Genomic DNA, 15294 nt, shown 5'->3' with positions numbered 1-15294 from the left:
CGTCTTTAATTTCCTTTGCTGAGCTGTACGGCTGCTGCGTGCAACCAAAGCCAGATTTGATTTATTTATACCTAGTTATTATCCAAAGATGGAGAACACATTCACATTTCAACAACATGTAAGGTTTCCCACCTCTAGATGGCAGCAGAAATCTCCGCCAGTACCAGCTCAAATGAATGTGTGACCATGTTTGTTGTGTCATACACTGTATGTTTACTCTCTTACCTCTAATCAGAATCCTATGCAGTTAGACTCGCCACGAAGGTGGAAGATTTAATTAAATGGTGCTTCATGGACACGCTGAAAGACTTAAATTGTTCCAGATGGCAGAATATGAAACTTGAACAGTAAATGTCAACATATTTCAGCATAGCTGACAAATCCCCAGAGTAAATGGGTAGGGCTTCCGTTGCAGACGTTCTCTTGTGTCTGTAATTGTGTGGAATGTGGTTGGTGGGTGTGTTTTGGGGCCAGAGGTCAGTCGCTTTGATGTGCTTCCTCTCCACTGGTCTTTGATGTTTTGCTAAATGTCCAGCTTGTATTATAAGGATGAACCCCTTTCACATGAAGCCATAAAAAAACAACTTGAACATGAATATGAAACCGTATAGCTCTGTTGAACTATGCAATGTGTTCTGGGGTGTCTTCAGGGTGTTTTATGAAAGGGATACATTGTCCATGTGAAGGTGGGCGGGAGAGATAGTCATAAATTATCAGCAGGCTTGAAAAATAAGTAGAACATGCTTTGAATTACAAACAATAAAATATATATATTGTTTTCTTAGGGATTACGTAACATAGCTCTCTTTTCACATTTGGATTATCTAACTGAGATATAGTGTGATCACACACAGTGCACGTGACTAACAGAGTTGCTGAAAGAAAAGAAACAAGGATCTAGGAAAATGTATGGTAACATCCAGTGTTTCTAATCAATACATAAGCCACATGAGCGTGCGGGTTTAGGTGCAAACAGCTGCAGTGGAATACCAGCATGTATTTTAGAGCCCTAATAGATCATTTAGCTACTTTTCCTCTCATACAAATGAGGTGTTTTGGATCTTGATTTTTGGCCAGTGCCATCAGGGCAAATGAGGTAGTAAACTTGTATTAACGCCTAACCCAAGAAATTCCTTATTTCTCAGTTTACCAATTCACACGAATACCCAAATGTATCGCAGTGCATTTAAGTGTTTTGGACGCAAAGTGAAGGTGGCCGGGTGTGCTTCCAGTTTCCCTGCCATTGTGTTTTGCTTCCTGACGGTCGCTGAGTTCTGCTGATGTAACGTTCAGGAGGCAGAGGTCAAAGGGAAAACCAAGCCGTTCCTTTGTTCCTTTCCCTCCCCTCTTCATTCACATGGGTTGTTCATGCTCTACATTTTCCTTAAACACAACAGAGAGAGAGTAACTGATGACATGGCGAGGTGAGTCAGCAAAGCTCGGAAAACAAACAGCGGAACGGACTCTGACACAGGAAATCATCTCACTTCCAGGCCTTGACCTCACCCCACAATCATGTGCAGCTCAGGGATCCGTCAGCTCACGAGTATCCGTGAAGAATAAGTCTGATTTTCAGAGTAACACACCGTTCTTCGAAACGTTACCGACAGAAACACTTTTGACAGCTGTCCACACTCACATTTCCTTCTTCCAATTTACACAGAGTTTGAAAACTGGTGGGTTTATTTGGTTAATGTGTCAATGCGCGGCCACTACCCTCTTCTCCCATGGTCATCATCCCTCATGTCTAACCCCGGCTCGGCACCGTCCTATCTGCTGTACTTGGCAACAGGGTGGCATGTGGTACTCGGTTACTTCACTGAGCCATTGCCAGTGGCTGTCGTCGCATGCCTCGGGCAGCAGGGACATCTGCATTCCAGATGCCTTGTGCCCACTCTCTGATGTGTGCTCTGAGAATTAGTGGAAAAAAACATTGAAATCACATCACTCAAGTAGCAACACGAGAATGTTAAAGAAGCAGGTTAAGCAACAAAAGCTGTATTCAGAATTTTACTCTTGAATTATCGAAAAAAGGACCCATTATGAATAATTATCTCACACCGTCAAGTGACTGACAATACATAATATAATATATATAATATATGTATGTATTTCAGTGGTGTAATGTAAGTACATTCAATCAAGTATATTTCCACAAGTACTAATGTTTATTCTACTTTGTACTAAAGCCTTTATATAATTTTCAAAAGCACATGTACTTTTTACTCCATTATATTTCTTTCAGATAAAACCTATAAGAGCTTATGAAATATCTTGTTGTAGCGTAACCAAACAACCAAACAGCATTAAAAAAGTAGCTGGAATGTGAAACCTTGCCCATGCTACAACCTTAAAATGCATCAACAGGTGCTGCTGCATAATGATTATAGCCTTTTACTTTTGATACTTCTGTACTTTTACTTTTTGAATGCAAGACCTATACATGCGATGGAGTATTTGTGTGGTATTGCTACCTAAATCCTACTATTCCTACCTTAAGTAGAATGTCTGAATACTTATTCCAGCCTGAGCCAGGGTGGCGCTAGTCTCCTGCAAAAATGAACAGAAGTGAATCACAAATACAGCTATTACATAAACGAAGAGTGTAGTAAAAAGCCTCACAGAATAGAAGTTCAGCAAACTGCTTAAGATCGCTTTAAATTAAACACTATTTTTGAAATGTGCATCATGAGTTTTAGGACCTGGTCTAAAGGTCTTGTAAACCTTTTTTAATCATCTGCTGAAGGGATCCTACATGAACACATTGCAAAAAAAATTAGAACAACACTGTTTTTTTTTCATATGAAAGCTCTTCTTACTTTAAAGCAAATAAATACTCCATGTTTTCAAACTAGAATAAAGTTTTCACACAATTCCTAAATGTCATAGCAGTCATAAGCTATATCTGATTGCAACGTCGCTTAAAGATCACGGGAACACAGTGGTCATTTGTGGGCATGATCGTATTTTTAGGGATGTGGCTAATGGCCCGCTGTGACCTTCTATGAGTCTTGACATTGCTCAGTGTATCTGTTTCACGGCGTCCGTGGCGGACTTCTTGGACAGATCTATTCGAGAAATAAAAACAGTAGGATGAAATCCAAGCGTAGCTTCACAGAATGTATACATGAGGTTAAGAGTAGAGTTGAAGAAGCACGTCGCTGTAACACACGACACGCTTAACGGAGCTGCTGGGATGTCCGGTTGGTTTCGCCACTCCCCCCCCCCCCCCCCCCCCCGTTTTCTCCACATGAATGGTACATCCTGAAAGTGGTTTGGCTCGCGAAGCAGCAGAGTTTCAACTGACAACATCGCAGGGGGGCAACTTCTCTTCACTCCAACAACACACAGCAGAAGTTAGAAGATACCGACCGTACTACGCATGCCTTTGTAAAGTCACCTCCTCGTCATTTTCTTACTTAAACGCAATGTTTATTTTGAATTTGTCCAATTTCTTTTGAGGCGACACAAGAAACGCGGCTTGAAGTCGCAGGCTTCTGGTTTTTTTGGAATGCTTCCTCAGTTTGCGAGCAAAGGTAAGTTTGTCCAGCTGCAGGGAGACTGATTCACTTTGCTTTAACGTCATTCATTGCTCAAGAAGTGCCCCAACTGTCATTTAATTGAAACCAGCTTATAGCAACTATAACAGAAAGGGTTTGGAGAGCATTATGAATCTGCATATAATAACTGTGTGCCGTTAAAGGATGCTTTTTTAAAAACAATTCAAATAATATATATATATATATATATATATATATATATATATATATATATATATATATATATATATATATATATATATATATATATAAATAAAGACTAAAACTAGCTAGATTTTTATTTTCTTATTATTTTACAAGGCTGTGTTTTAAACATTTATTATAATAGTGCACAACAGTAAAACGTCACTTTCTGTCAGTTGATATAAATGTAAGACTCTGCTCAAATACCTAAGATGCTTTAAATACATAAAAACAAAAAACATCTACAGGTTCTTGCCATTAACTACGCAGCCTCATAGTCTGTGATTGAAGCATTGGTTTTCTGTAATTAAATATTAATAATAAATACTTTAATTAGCCTTTTGAGTAGCTAACCTCATGAAGGAATGTACAGACTGCCGCTTATTTGAAGAGACTAAATTTCCATCTCCTCTGAAACTTGTAGAGCAGAGAGCGACGGTCCCATCTGTCCATTCACATCTGAAGACATGTTGTACTGGACTCTGCCTGACTGGAAAGTACTGCTGCTGATCGTGCTGCTATGGGACTGCCTCTGTGCTTTGGGGCTCAAACCCACGAGATGGCCACTGTACTCACAAAAGCCTCTGCTCCTCGCTTGGAACGCCCCGACTGAGGACTGTGCCCCGCGGCATGGTATTCGCTTTCAGCTGGACCTTTTCCAGATTGTGGCCTCTCCCAATGAGGGCTTTGTTAGGCAGAACCTCACCATCTTCTACGGGGACCGCTTGGGCTTGTACCCCTACTATACACCAGACAAAACGGCAATGAACGGGGGGCTGCCGCAGGTGGCCAGTCTTACCAAGCACCTGGAGAAGATGCCGGAGGGGGTGCAGAAGTACATAAGGGAACCGGGGGCCAAGGGTCTGGCCGTTATTGACTGGGAGGAGTGGCGCCCACTCTGGATACGTAACTGGGAAACCAAAGATGTGTACCGCCTACATTCTCGTGAGTTGGTGCGTCAGAAGAACCCCACCTGGCCTCCGGAGAAGGTGGGGAAAGTGGCCCAGCAGGAGTTTGAGATGTCTGCCAGGAAGTTCATGCTGGAGACGCTGAGGTACGCCAAGAACCTGAGGCCCAACCAGCTGTGGGGTTTCTACCTGTTCCCCGACTGCTACAACCACGACTACAGGCGCACTCTGGAGAACTACACGGGCCGCTGTCCCGATGTGGAGGTGGCCCGCAACGAGCAGCTGAAGTGGCTGTGGACTGAGAGCACGGCCCTCTTCCCCTCCATCTACATGGCCGCCGTGCTGCGTTCCTCAGACTCTGGACGTCAGTTTGTCCGGAACCGAGTGAAGGAGGGGATGCGCCTGGCCTCATCAGGCGATGGGTTGGCACGTCCTGTCTTTGTGTACACCCGGCCCACTTACACCAACTCCCTGGAACAGCTGACAGAGGTGATACTCCCACTTTAGAACCACTGCCAGTCCTTCCTGAAACATTTCTTTCATTCTTTACCAATCTGATGAAGTTTAGAATGTGTTGCTGTGCGGGTTCGGTCATTTATGATAATGATCTATGATAACATTTAGGAAGCAGAGGATATGGACTTTTTGTTCCAAGATTAACTCTCAGTGACCATGTAGCATTCAGTGCTCTCTCTCTCTCTCTCTCTCTCTGATCAGTGCATGCTGCATGGAGCTATAGCTTTGCTTTGCTTTTCCTTATCAGCAGTCACAGTCCTTTCCTGTTCTGGGAGCTGACAGACAGGCATCCAAATACCTCTCATTTATGTTGAGTGCGCAGGAAGGGTGTTGGTCAAGTTGAAAAATCTTGCTAACGCCCTATAGACCGTTTCCTTATGGAAGAATGAACTGATAAGAGCTGGTGCTGCGCTTCACACACAGTAGCCCCACTAACATCCTGACCCTGTCGTAGTGATACTGAACAGTGTGTTTTTCCTGTGCAGTCTTAGAAATGTATGAGGTTGAATGCGACGGGGGGTTTAAAGTGCTGTATTGTCTTTCACAGACCGACCTCGTGTCCACCATCGGGGAAAGCGTGGCTTTGGGAGCAGCTGGGATCATCATGTGGGGAGATGCAGCTTATGCAAGCAGCAGAGTAAGCATCTGCACGCTAATTATAAAACAAACACATTATTCACTCAGACACTACTTACAGATTTGACCATAAACATCATCTGGTAAGTTCTGACTCTGCTGCTGCTGTCGGTGATGTGTCATCTGATAACTAACAATTGTTCCTCAGGGCTCCGGTTCAAACGAAGTGTCTTGAGTCGCATGGATGTTCTCAGATACACAGGAGATGCGTTTGTTTTTTTCCAGTCACATTTATCATAAAATCAGCCAGTTATGAAGAACCAGTTGTTGCAGCATATCTCACATTCACTCAAACTGAAGAAAATGAGACGCAATAGTTTTTGTTTGCCGTGATTGATCGTGGTTCATACTTGAGTCTTTAAATAGCTAAAAGAATTACTCACAGAGAATGACCGAACACTTCTTAGGAATGTATAAAGCTGTAACTGCACACAGTTGATGTCAGCTGTCACCGATGTTAATATTTCTGATTGTGAAATCAGAAATATTTCAGGATTGTGGTGCAGCTGCAGAGTAGTTTGAAAGTAAGTATTTTTTTTTTTTTTAATTTTTTTTTTTTTTTTTTAATTTTTTTTTTTTTTTTTTTAAATAGGCTGCCTGCGTATGCGTCTGAACGTGTTTTAGCAGCATTCTGGTGTTTAAATGTATTGCCTTTCTTGAAGTAGCTGAAATAAAGCAACTGAATGCTGTTGAGCAGAGAAACAAATAGATGTATAACATTTAAAATCCACTGTATACCAAACGCATTATTACTAGATCAGATTGTGAGCTTACAATCACGTGTCTTTCGTCTTTTGGTCTATATATTTCTTCGCTCTGCAACTATATTTTTCATCTTCAGTTGCTGTGTTTTGTCCCCGTCTGATTAAAGCTGGACAAATATATTTAAAGTGTAATGTAGGCCACAGCCTAATACACTGTCAGACAGACACTTTATCATCCATTAAGGAAATGTAAGTCCGGCAAATGTTGAATTATTGGACAATACTCAATAAAACTTTGTGTTAACTTAATGACACTTTTCCCCGCTCTGACTCAGGCAAGATAAATGTGTCCACTCCACATGTACATGCGTTCATATTTCTACGTCCACTGGATTCAAATGGAGGCTCGGCCTTTTGTTTTCCTGTTTCCGTGGTGAGTCATGGCACCTTTGCCTTATTGATGATGGCTTCTTTCATTCACCAAGCACGAGCTCAAGTCAGAGTAAACAAACTCAGAGTTGATTGAACAAACTCTGCTATTCAGGAACCTGAAAACTCTTGAGTTTCCCATCTCATGGTTAGTCAACTCAGATTTCAGGGTTGGGCTTTCTGAAAGAGGGCCTTAAATACTTCTTCCACCACTGAATGTTACACAGAAAGCTGTTGAAATACTTTAAAAGTCACACCCCTGATCAATGTATGTTTAAACACAGGCAGGTTTTGTGTTAAAGGCCGACAGTGCAGACCTGTCTTATTGTGAATCTTGAAGTGAGTGATGACTGTTTTTTGTTTCTTTTCCTTTTGTCCTCTCCAGAACAGCTGCTCTGACCTGGATTCGTATCTGCGGGGTCCGCTGAGTCAATACCTCCTCAACGTCTCCACGGCAGCAGAGCTATGCAGCCAGACGCTGTGCGCTTATCACGGCCGCTGTCTGCGCCAAAATCCAGACAGCCATGTTTACCTGCATCTGCACCCTGTCAGCCACACTATCCTCACGCAGCGCGGTAAGCCGGCGGTCGTCGGTGAGCTCGGCGAAGAAGAGAAGAGAAGCTTTCGAACCCAGTTTCAGTGCCAGTGCTACAGCGGCTATCAGGGAGAGGGCTGCGATCAGACAGACCCTCTGCACCAAAGAGGGGCGGCATCTCAAATCACGGCGTCGGCACTGCAATGTGTCATCTTACTGATTGTCTCTCTGCTCCTCTGTTAACACACCATGTAGATAGGGCTGCGTTTTATACGTCTAAATACTGGAGCATACGAGATGAACACGTGAGGAGTGTCCTTTTTTTTTCTTTTAATTGCTGTAAAATATGGATGACACAAAGTGAAATTGTGAAAGAAACACTGTGGGAATTGCAACGTTATATTTGTTTAAGAACTTTTAATCTTTTTTTTTTTTTTAAACAATTGAGGGCTCGCTGGAAATGACCTTGTTTACATTTTGCTCTGTTTCCTCTCGGTCACTGTTTCCCAAGGTGTCAAATTCCATGTTTCTCATAGAGAGGACATTTGTTGGGAATGTGAGGAACAAGTTAATGTATGTCAGCAGGTGTGTGGTGAAGGTGGAATTGATGCACTTAAGTCTGGTAATAGCACAATGAATTTTAACTTTTTTCAACATGACCTCTGACATCTGATGTTTTTCTGGAGGCAATCACAGTATTACTATTTATTTGAATGTATTTTTAGGTGTTTTGTATGATATTTTCTTATTTTTGTGTCCAAATCATGACTACTAGTTTTCTCTTAAAAAAGTACTTTCTGTATTTCAGAAGCTATTTTACATCCGAATCTAAAAAGCAAATGCTGACACTTTGTATGTTCCACAATTTCACTTGCATGACCGCCTCTCTTTTTATGCTGTTTTCTCAACTTTGACTTTTGTCCAAGTAAATAAACTTTGTTAATATCCATGTGTAATTTCTTTTAAGATTGACACAACACAATGTAGAGGGGAGAGACAACTTTGAAGGCAAGGCAATTTATATTATAGAGCGCGGTTCATACACAAGATAACTTAAAGTGCTTTACAGAGGCATACAAATATATTAAACACAAGACTTTAAGAAACTATGAAAACTGCATTCATAAGGCAATGAAAACACAAGCAGAAAATGAGGACCAACAAATAAGTAGTTAAAAATTAGGAATAAATTGCTTTTTAAAATGAAAGCTAACAGTATGTGTCCAATTTATTGAAAAGCCACCGTAAACAACGTTTTAAGCCCTGATTTAAACGAGCCGCCGGTTTCATCAGACCTCAGGTATTCAGGAAGCTTGTTCTACAGATGCTGAGCACAGAAAGTGAACGCTGCTTCACCTTGCTTGGTTTTGATACTGATACTGGGAACACTGCTTGTCCCAGATGACCTGAGGGGTCTGGATGCTTCATAGCGTACAAGTAAATCATAGATTTATACCATTTAATGCTGTTTCGACGAGTAATAGCATTTTGAAATCCATCCTTGAACTGAATTTGGTATTCAGATAACAGAGGTTTGGCTCTGCTGTTTGCAGTTAATAAAAGACAAGCATCTGGGGGGGACACATGTCATCATTGTCCATTAAGGGGAGGCAAATTGTCTTTGTCCACTAAGGGAGGCAAAGCCAGCGAGTCCTCAGGGAGGGAAACATTTTGCAGGCTGCTGCCTCATACCCCTTCCCCATGTAATTGTAGGGTGCCGTTAAGCCAAGAGTTATTTTTACTGCTTTTAAGAGTCGAGCAAGGCATACATTTAAATTGGCAGGATGAAGAGTTCATTATGGCTTGCTTGACAGCTATTTAGAGCAGAACTATATTGCCTTTCCAGGTCAAGTCTCTTCAGTAAACTGCTTATTTTCAGCTACTTTTTAATTTTTTTCAAACAAACTGAAAACTGTGTTCAGACTTTTAATTTGCCTGTAACTTTAAATCTGCTCCTTAAAATGATCTGCATTCCTGTAATTGGCTGGCAGAGATTCTGTGCACACTTCTGATTGGTTGTTTGAAAACATTTGCTCGCTTCTGATTGGTTGGTTGAAAGTGCTCACTTTTGTTCCTTCCCCATTCCTTCCTCATGTATGTGTCATTCAGATCATGAGACTGCTGCTGGATTTTCCCTTCACGTTCAGACCACAAAGTAGTCTCGCAAAGCGAAATCCTCATCCAGCTGTTAAATAGGTAAGTTACTGTTTGTCATTTCGTCCAAGATCGTTGTGTCACACTACATTAATGCTTTAGCTCCATGTAGCTTCACCACATCAACATGTGTGGTTATCTGGGAAACCATGCTGGATTTTTAGACAAATAACATGTAAAGTCAAAAGCTGACTTATACAGAGTCTGAAAACAACAACTGCTAATTTGATTTGAGTTTTGATTTTACAAACATCAGTTGCATCACAACTTGAAAAATGTGTTTGTAGTAATTTTGCAATATCCTGTCATGATACTAACCACCCACTGATTTGATTGGCTCCTGGAATGGAACCTCCACCTTTTGTCCTTCTCTTTGTTTCTCAATTCACAGCGAAGACCACAGACTGTAAAGACACACAAAAAGTGACAACAGACAGGAAAACAAGATTTAAGCTTTATTCATACGTTATGACACAGTCAATAGTTATCTTTCGTGTAATATAATCATGGTGGCAGTTCAAGCACACACATTTTAATCTAGTAAATTGCATAGCCACCTTCGCCTGCAGGAGAAGCTAGCTAACTTTGTTAACATCACATTGATACAAATTAGCTATGTTAATGTTACGAAAACAATTAGTTAGCTTAGTTATCACAAATAGTTTAATTGAATTCACAAATAATGGTAAAATGATTTAAGATTTTAACAAAAAGTAAGTTAAAAAGTCATTGATTTGACTGACATGAAGAGGACAACAAAGTTACTGGTCCAAAAAGAGAAGCTACTGGTTGTTTCTGTACTCCTGGATATCAGCAGTGCTGTGTTTTCCTTTTTTTGCAGGGATGAGTTCCTTTCATCATGAGGTGCCGCTTTTCTTAAACCTGATCAGCCTTGTTTCAGGGCTGCAGTTTGCAACATCACCTTTTTCCCATGTGCCTTTCCTCACTGTGTGGAACGCTCCTACTGCCAGCTGTCTCTCTCAATATGGCGTGGACCTCGACTTGGGCATGTTCAGCATCGTCCAGAACAAGAACCAGACCTTTATGGGCGAAAACATAACCATCTTTTACTCTGAAAAGCTCGGCCTGTATCCCAGGTACACCAGTCAAGCGGTGGCTGTCAATGGCGGGGTGCCGCAGAACGCCAGTCTCGATGAACACCTCAGAGTGGCCTCTGAAAATATCCGCACCTGGATCCCTGACGGGGATTTTCAGGGTCTGGCTGTGGTGGACTGGGAGAGCTGGAGACCTGTATGGGAGAGAAACTGGGACAGTAAGCAGGTGTACTGGGTGGGATCAAAAGCACTGGTGAGGTCCAGGCATCCCGACTGGAGCCCTGCGCAGGTCGACGCTGCCGCTCGGGTAGAGTTTGAGAAAGCTGGGAGGAAGTTCATGGAGGAAACGCTGAAACTCGGGCAGCAGGAGAGACCAAATGGGCTGTGGGGTTATTATGGTTTTCCCAACTGCTACAACTACTACAGTGACAAAAGCACAAACTACACGGGGGAGTGTCCTCCTGCAGAGCTAAAGAAGAACGACGAGCTGTCGTGGTTGTGGAACATCTCCTCTGCTCTTTATCCTGACATCTACCTCAGCCTCGAGCTGCGACACCTCGACAGAGAGGTGCTCCTCTACACCCACCACCGCATCCTGGAGGCCATGAGAGCAGGAGCTCAGCTGACTGCATCAGCACCGCCTGTGTTCCCGTACGCTCGCATCGTTTACACATACACGTTAGATTTCCTCTCTCAGGCAAGTGGCAGATGTTTTAACTCCATGCACTTTTGGGATTGTCCCGGTTTGGTCTGAACGTTCTGCCTAACCTCTTGTGTTGTCCTCCTGCAGGAGCACCTGGTCTACACCATCGGAGAGAGTGCTGCTTTAGGATCTGCCGGGGTGGTGCTTTGGGGCGACCATGCCCTCTCCAAATCTCAGGTAGGCCAACAGTTACCGAGATCGATTGGATGGCTGTCAAGGTGATCCGCTCTTCACTTTGTTGGTTCTGATACCATGAAATACCATGAAACCATGCACGCAGTATGTTTCAATACCTGCCTACACGTTTTGTGTTTATGATCGTGTATATTTCTCTTTTTGATCAAGAGTATTTTCTGAAAAATGTTCAGAAAAAATGATGGTGATGTTGTTTTGTTGAGGGCAAGATAGACCAAAAAAAAGACATAAACCTAAAGCTTAGTGTACTGGAGCAGAGCTGTGCGACATGTTTTCATTTTGATGGTGTGTGTTCTTACAGTTAGACCATTTAAAAACAAGAACAGCAACTTGACCCCTTTTTAGTACATTTTATTTTACCAATATGTTTTGGATATTTCTCAGAGTTTAAAAAAAAAGCTTCTTTAAAACTATTTAAATTGTGCATTACTTTATTGTTGTAGTTCATGCGTTAGAATTGTTCTTCTGGCATTATTCAGTATCTCTTTTATTGTCAGCAAATCCCATCCAATGGCACTCCTACTGAATATATGCACATTTTAAACATGGAACACAAGTATATAGTTTCTTTTTTTTTTATATAAGGCTCAATAATTTCCTCAAACTTGCTTCTTTCCTTCTTTTAGGTCATTTGTAATACTATCAGATCCTACATCGATGACACTCTGGGTCCTTATCTGGTGAACGTAACGGCGGCGGCCGTTCTTTGCAGCCAGACCATTTGTTCCTCTCAGGGAAGATGCCAGAGGAGGAACCCGACCTCGAAGGTCTACCTCCACCTGGAACCTGCCGCGTGGAAGGTGGTGTCTGAGAAGAAACCAGGCAGACGGCAGAACTACAGAGTTATAGGACAGATGAGAACACGCGAGGTAACGTTCTTGAAGTCTGAGTTTCAGTGCAAGTGTTACCCAGGGTGGGGCGGTGAGAGCTGCTCCAAAACAATTCAGGGATAAAAGACTTTGCTGGAGGGAGAATGTTTGTGTTTTCTTAACTAATACCTTTTCCTTGATTTACATGGGAGATGATTTGGATTAAATCCCCATTTAACAATTTAAGCAGACTAATGATGTAATACTATACTAATTAAGGAATGTTGTTTAATTGCATAAAATGTGTCTGATGGTTTTACCATCAGAGTTGCAGATATCAGCCTAAAACTTTGACATTTCACTCTCAAAGTCCCCCTCCACTCAAAGTTTAGCTTATTGTTACTTCACTATGATGTTTGAGCTTCACTGTGCAGTATGCTGTGTGTGCAGGGTTTGACACTAGAAAACACTGAAGACGTTTGTCCATGCTAACATTAAATCTGAGTTGAATTTGTGTATGTAGAGCAAGATTTCGGGTCAACTTACACAAGTGTGATGTGGAAACTTGAAACCTCCAGTACACAAACACAGAAGCTGCAACGCAAATCGCATACTTTTTCTTTTTACTTTTAGTACATACTACAGCTGCCCTTACAAAGTGCACACTGTTGCATGCAGTTTGCATTCAACTGTGACACACTACTTCCTCATAACATGGCAAAGGACTATGGGTCAGAATAGCTACAAAAGCATGATGACTTGCATACTGCGATGTGTGTGCGATGTAGTCAGACTTCCTGGTATTTCTGTCATACTGCATTTGACATATTATGTATCAAAATCTTTTTCTGGCATAATAAATATATGGTAGTATGGGTATTGTAACTCACAGTGAGAACGGACTTTACAGTGAAGTAGAAGACATCTTTTGTCCAGCGAGTTGAATTTTTGAAATTACCAATATTTGCACATTCATAAATTCTGGATTGTTTACAATGATTGTTAAGTAGTAAATTCTACTTATTTTGTGGAACATATTTCTCAAATAATAAAGAGTATTTCAGTATTAAAGTGTGTCTGGGGGATGTCTTTAATATTACCATTGTTGGGAGTTTAGTTATCAAGTAAACACAACTTAGTTTTTTTTGAAGTTGCTAAACCACAATTTCTGAAACTAGGGCCCTCTCCTCTCTCTACAGACAAAACCAAAAACCTATATAATGCATAACGTCGTTTTTTTTTATGCAAAAGTAAACACTTCATTCAAAACTATATAAACTTAATATTAAGGTAGGAACTCTCACTCAGGTGACAGGTGTTGCTGCACGGAGGAGGAGCACAAGCAGTTTTCTGACCGTCACATGTTGCAAGGTAAACGCTGCGTTGTTTTTCTAATAATGTGCAGTTTGACTTCATGGAGATTTATGGATTCTTGCATGTAACATGTTGAAGACCATGAACGGTGAGCAATAAATATTGCATCAAAGACAAAGACGCATTAGTTTTACTCTTGTTATTTAGGGTTAACTAGCTACGTCAATTAACCTCAGCCTGTTTATGCCCCGCCCCTCAGTGGTTTTGAGTTTAGGTTTAACCGCTACTTTATGCCTCTGCTATTCTACATTTCAGTGTGACATATACTGTGAAAGCGACCTACTTTACAGATACACAGAAGTTATCCAAAAATATATATTCTAGGAATCAAACTACTAAAGTAAAGGACCAGCTGTTTTGTTTGCCAGTTTAGTAAACACCAGATGTAATCCACATGTTGTAGCGGTGTTGACCAGCAGGTGGTGCTGTTGGACAGCTAACTAGAAGAGATGTAGCCGACATCAAGGTCAGAGCTCTGGCTGTTAATATTAATCACAAGAAGAGTCAAATCACCGTAGAGTAATAAACATATTTAACTCGGTATGTCAGATTCTGATAACTTTCCACCCCGAGTCTGCAGCCGCTGAAGTGTTCATGATGATGTAACTGTAACGCAGAGAGAGCACAAGGTGACCTCGATTGATTTACAAGTGGTGTGTACAATGTTGTCTTTATCTGATGGCCACCGCTGCTCCAAACTGGTGTCGTTGGTAGTAATTTCCTTCCTCTGTCCCCGGAGGACAGACTCCCACGAGGCCCCGCTGTTTCCTACTTCCAGCTTTATCATCACTTGCTGGATTGTGAGGAAATAAGCAGGAGACGGACATCTTTTTTTCACATATACAGCCGGTGAGCTTTTTAAAAAAATGTAATTTTAGTCTTTGGTGTTGATTGTTTAGTTTCTTGAACCAGACAAACTGCTCAATTGGCTTCCAAAGACCGAGGACAGAATTTAATGTGTAAGCTAAAACACCGTATTTACCTGCCATTACGTGATAATGGCAGGAAAAAATACACAACAAGGCTCTCATACTGATTGACATTAAATGCTGCTTGTCAGTCTGTTCGTTATTATTATTGTCTTCACCCAGGCGGCTTAAAATCCAACTCCCTCTGTCCAAATACAGAGCAGGAATTATAATAATGATGTGTTTTAATCGGCTTGGGTTTATTAAAGTTTTTGTTTTGTTTGCAATATTAAAATCGTATTCAAAATGTCACAGTTAAAATGTTCCCCCTGTGTTTGCACATTTAGACCATGAACGCCTAAAAAGCAAAACTTGTACTTGACATGTTACAACAGGTTGAAATATAAACTGCTGTAAAATGTATATAACACGGTGAATTTGACACAATTTGAGCAGCCTTTTTTTACAATATCACAAACTATAGAATTACCTTTTCAATGTCATAATACTTTCATATACTACACGAACAGAAGCCAGTCTGATCCGTTTATCCGGCTTGAATGTTCCTCTTTTTCCCTCCTCCCTCTGTCAGGTGTGGCAGGCCCTCTATTTCTCTATCCTCTCA

The 15294-nt window shown here is 41.4% G+C and overlaps 2 protein-coding genes across 2 annotated transcripts; both read left to right on the top strand.

Moving 5' to 3' along the window:
• Window positions 1-3292: 3292 nt before the first annotated feature.
• Window positions 3293-8800, top strand: hyal2a (hyaluronidase 2a). Its single transcript, XM_076110961.1, has 4 exons — window positions 3293-3536; window positions 4168-5140; window positions 5715-5804; window positions 7322-8800. Exons 2-4 carry the CDS (start codon window positions 4211-4213, stop codon window positions 7712-7714), a joined length of 1413 nt encoding a protein of 470 aa, XP_075967076.1. The 5' UTR covers window positions 3293-3536; window positions 4168-4210; the 3' UTR covers window positions 7715-8800.
• Window positions 8801-10016: 1216 nt separating this feature from the next.
• Window positions 10017-13458, top strand: hyal1 (hyaluronidase 1). The gene is made up of 3 exons (XM_076110962.1): window positions 10017-11377; window positions 11471-11560; window positions 12205-13458. Exons 1-3 carry the CDS (start codon window positions 10469-10471, stop codon window positions 12529-12531), a joined length of 1326 nt encoding a protein of 441 aa, XP_075967077.1. The 5' UTR covers window positions 10017-10468; the 3' UTR covers window positions 12532-13458.
• The last annotated feature ends 1836 nt before the right edge of the window (window positions 13459-15294 follow it).

Source organism: Anarhichas minor, unplaced genomic scaffold (assembly GCF_050575085.1).
Source record: "Anarhichas minor isolate MPS153535 unplaced genomic scaffold, ASM5057508v1 ptg000043l, whole genome shotgun sequence".
NCBI lineage: Eukaryota > Metazoa > Chordata > Actinopteri > Perciformes > Anarhichadidae > Anarhichas > Anarhichas minor.
The sequence above is the reverse complement of the archived record's forward strand: the minus strand, read 5'-3'. Positions and strand labels throughout refer to the sequence as shown.

Bases quoted from the DNA above. Each gene is read 5' to 3' on its own strand.
- hyal1 (XM_076110962.1), top strand. From the start codon at position 10,469: ATGAGTTCCTTTCATCATGAGGTGCCGCTTTTCTTAAACCTGATCAGC. The intron at 11,378-11,470 runs GCAAGTGGCAGA...GTCCTCCTGCAG, and splicing joins CGTTAGATTTCCTCTCTCAG to GAGCACCTGGTCTACACCAT. The intron at 11,561-12,204 runs GTAGGCCAACAG...TCCTTCTTTTAG, and splicing joins ATGCCCTCTCCAAATCTCAG to GTCATTTGTAATACTATCAG.
- hyal2a (XM_076110961.1), top strand. From the start codon at position 4,211: ATGTTGTACTGGACTCTGCCTGACTGGAAAGTACTGCTGCTGATCGTG. The intron at 5,141-5,714 runs GTGATACTCCCA...TGTCTTTCACAG, and splicing joins CCCTGGAACAGCTGACAGAG to ACCGACCTCGTGTCCACCAT. The intron at 5,805-7,321 runs GTAAGCATCTGC...TGTCCTCTCCAG, and splicing joins CAGCTTATGCAAGCAGCAGA to AACAGCTGCTCTGACCTGGA.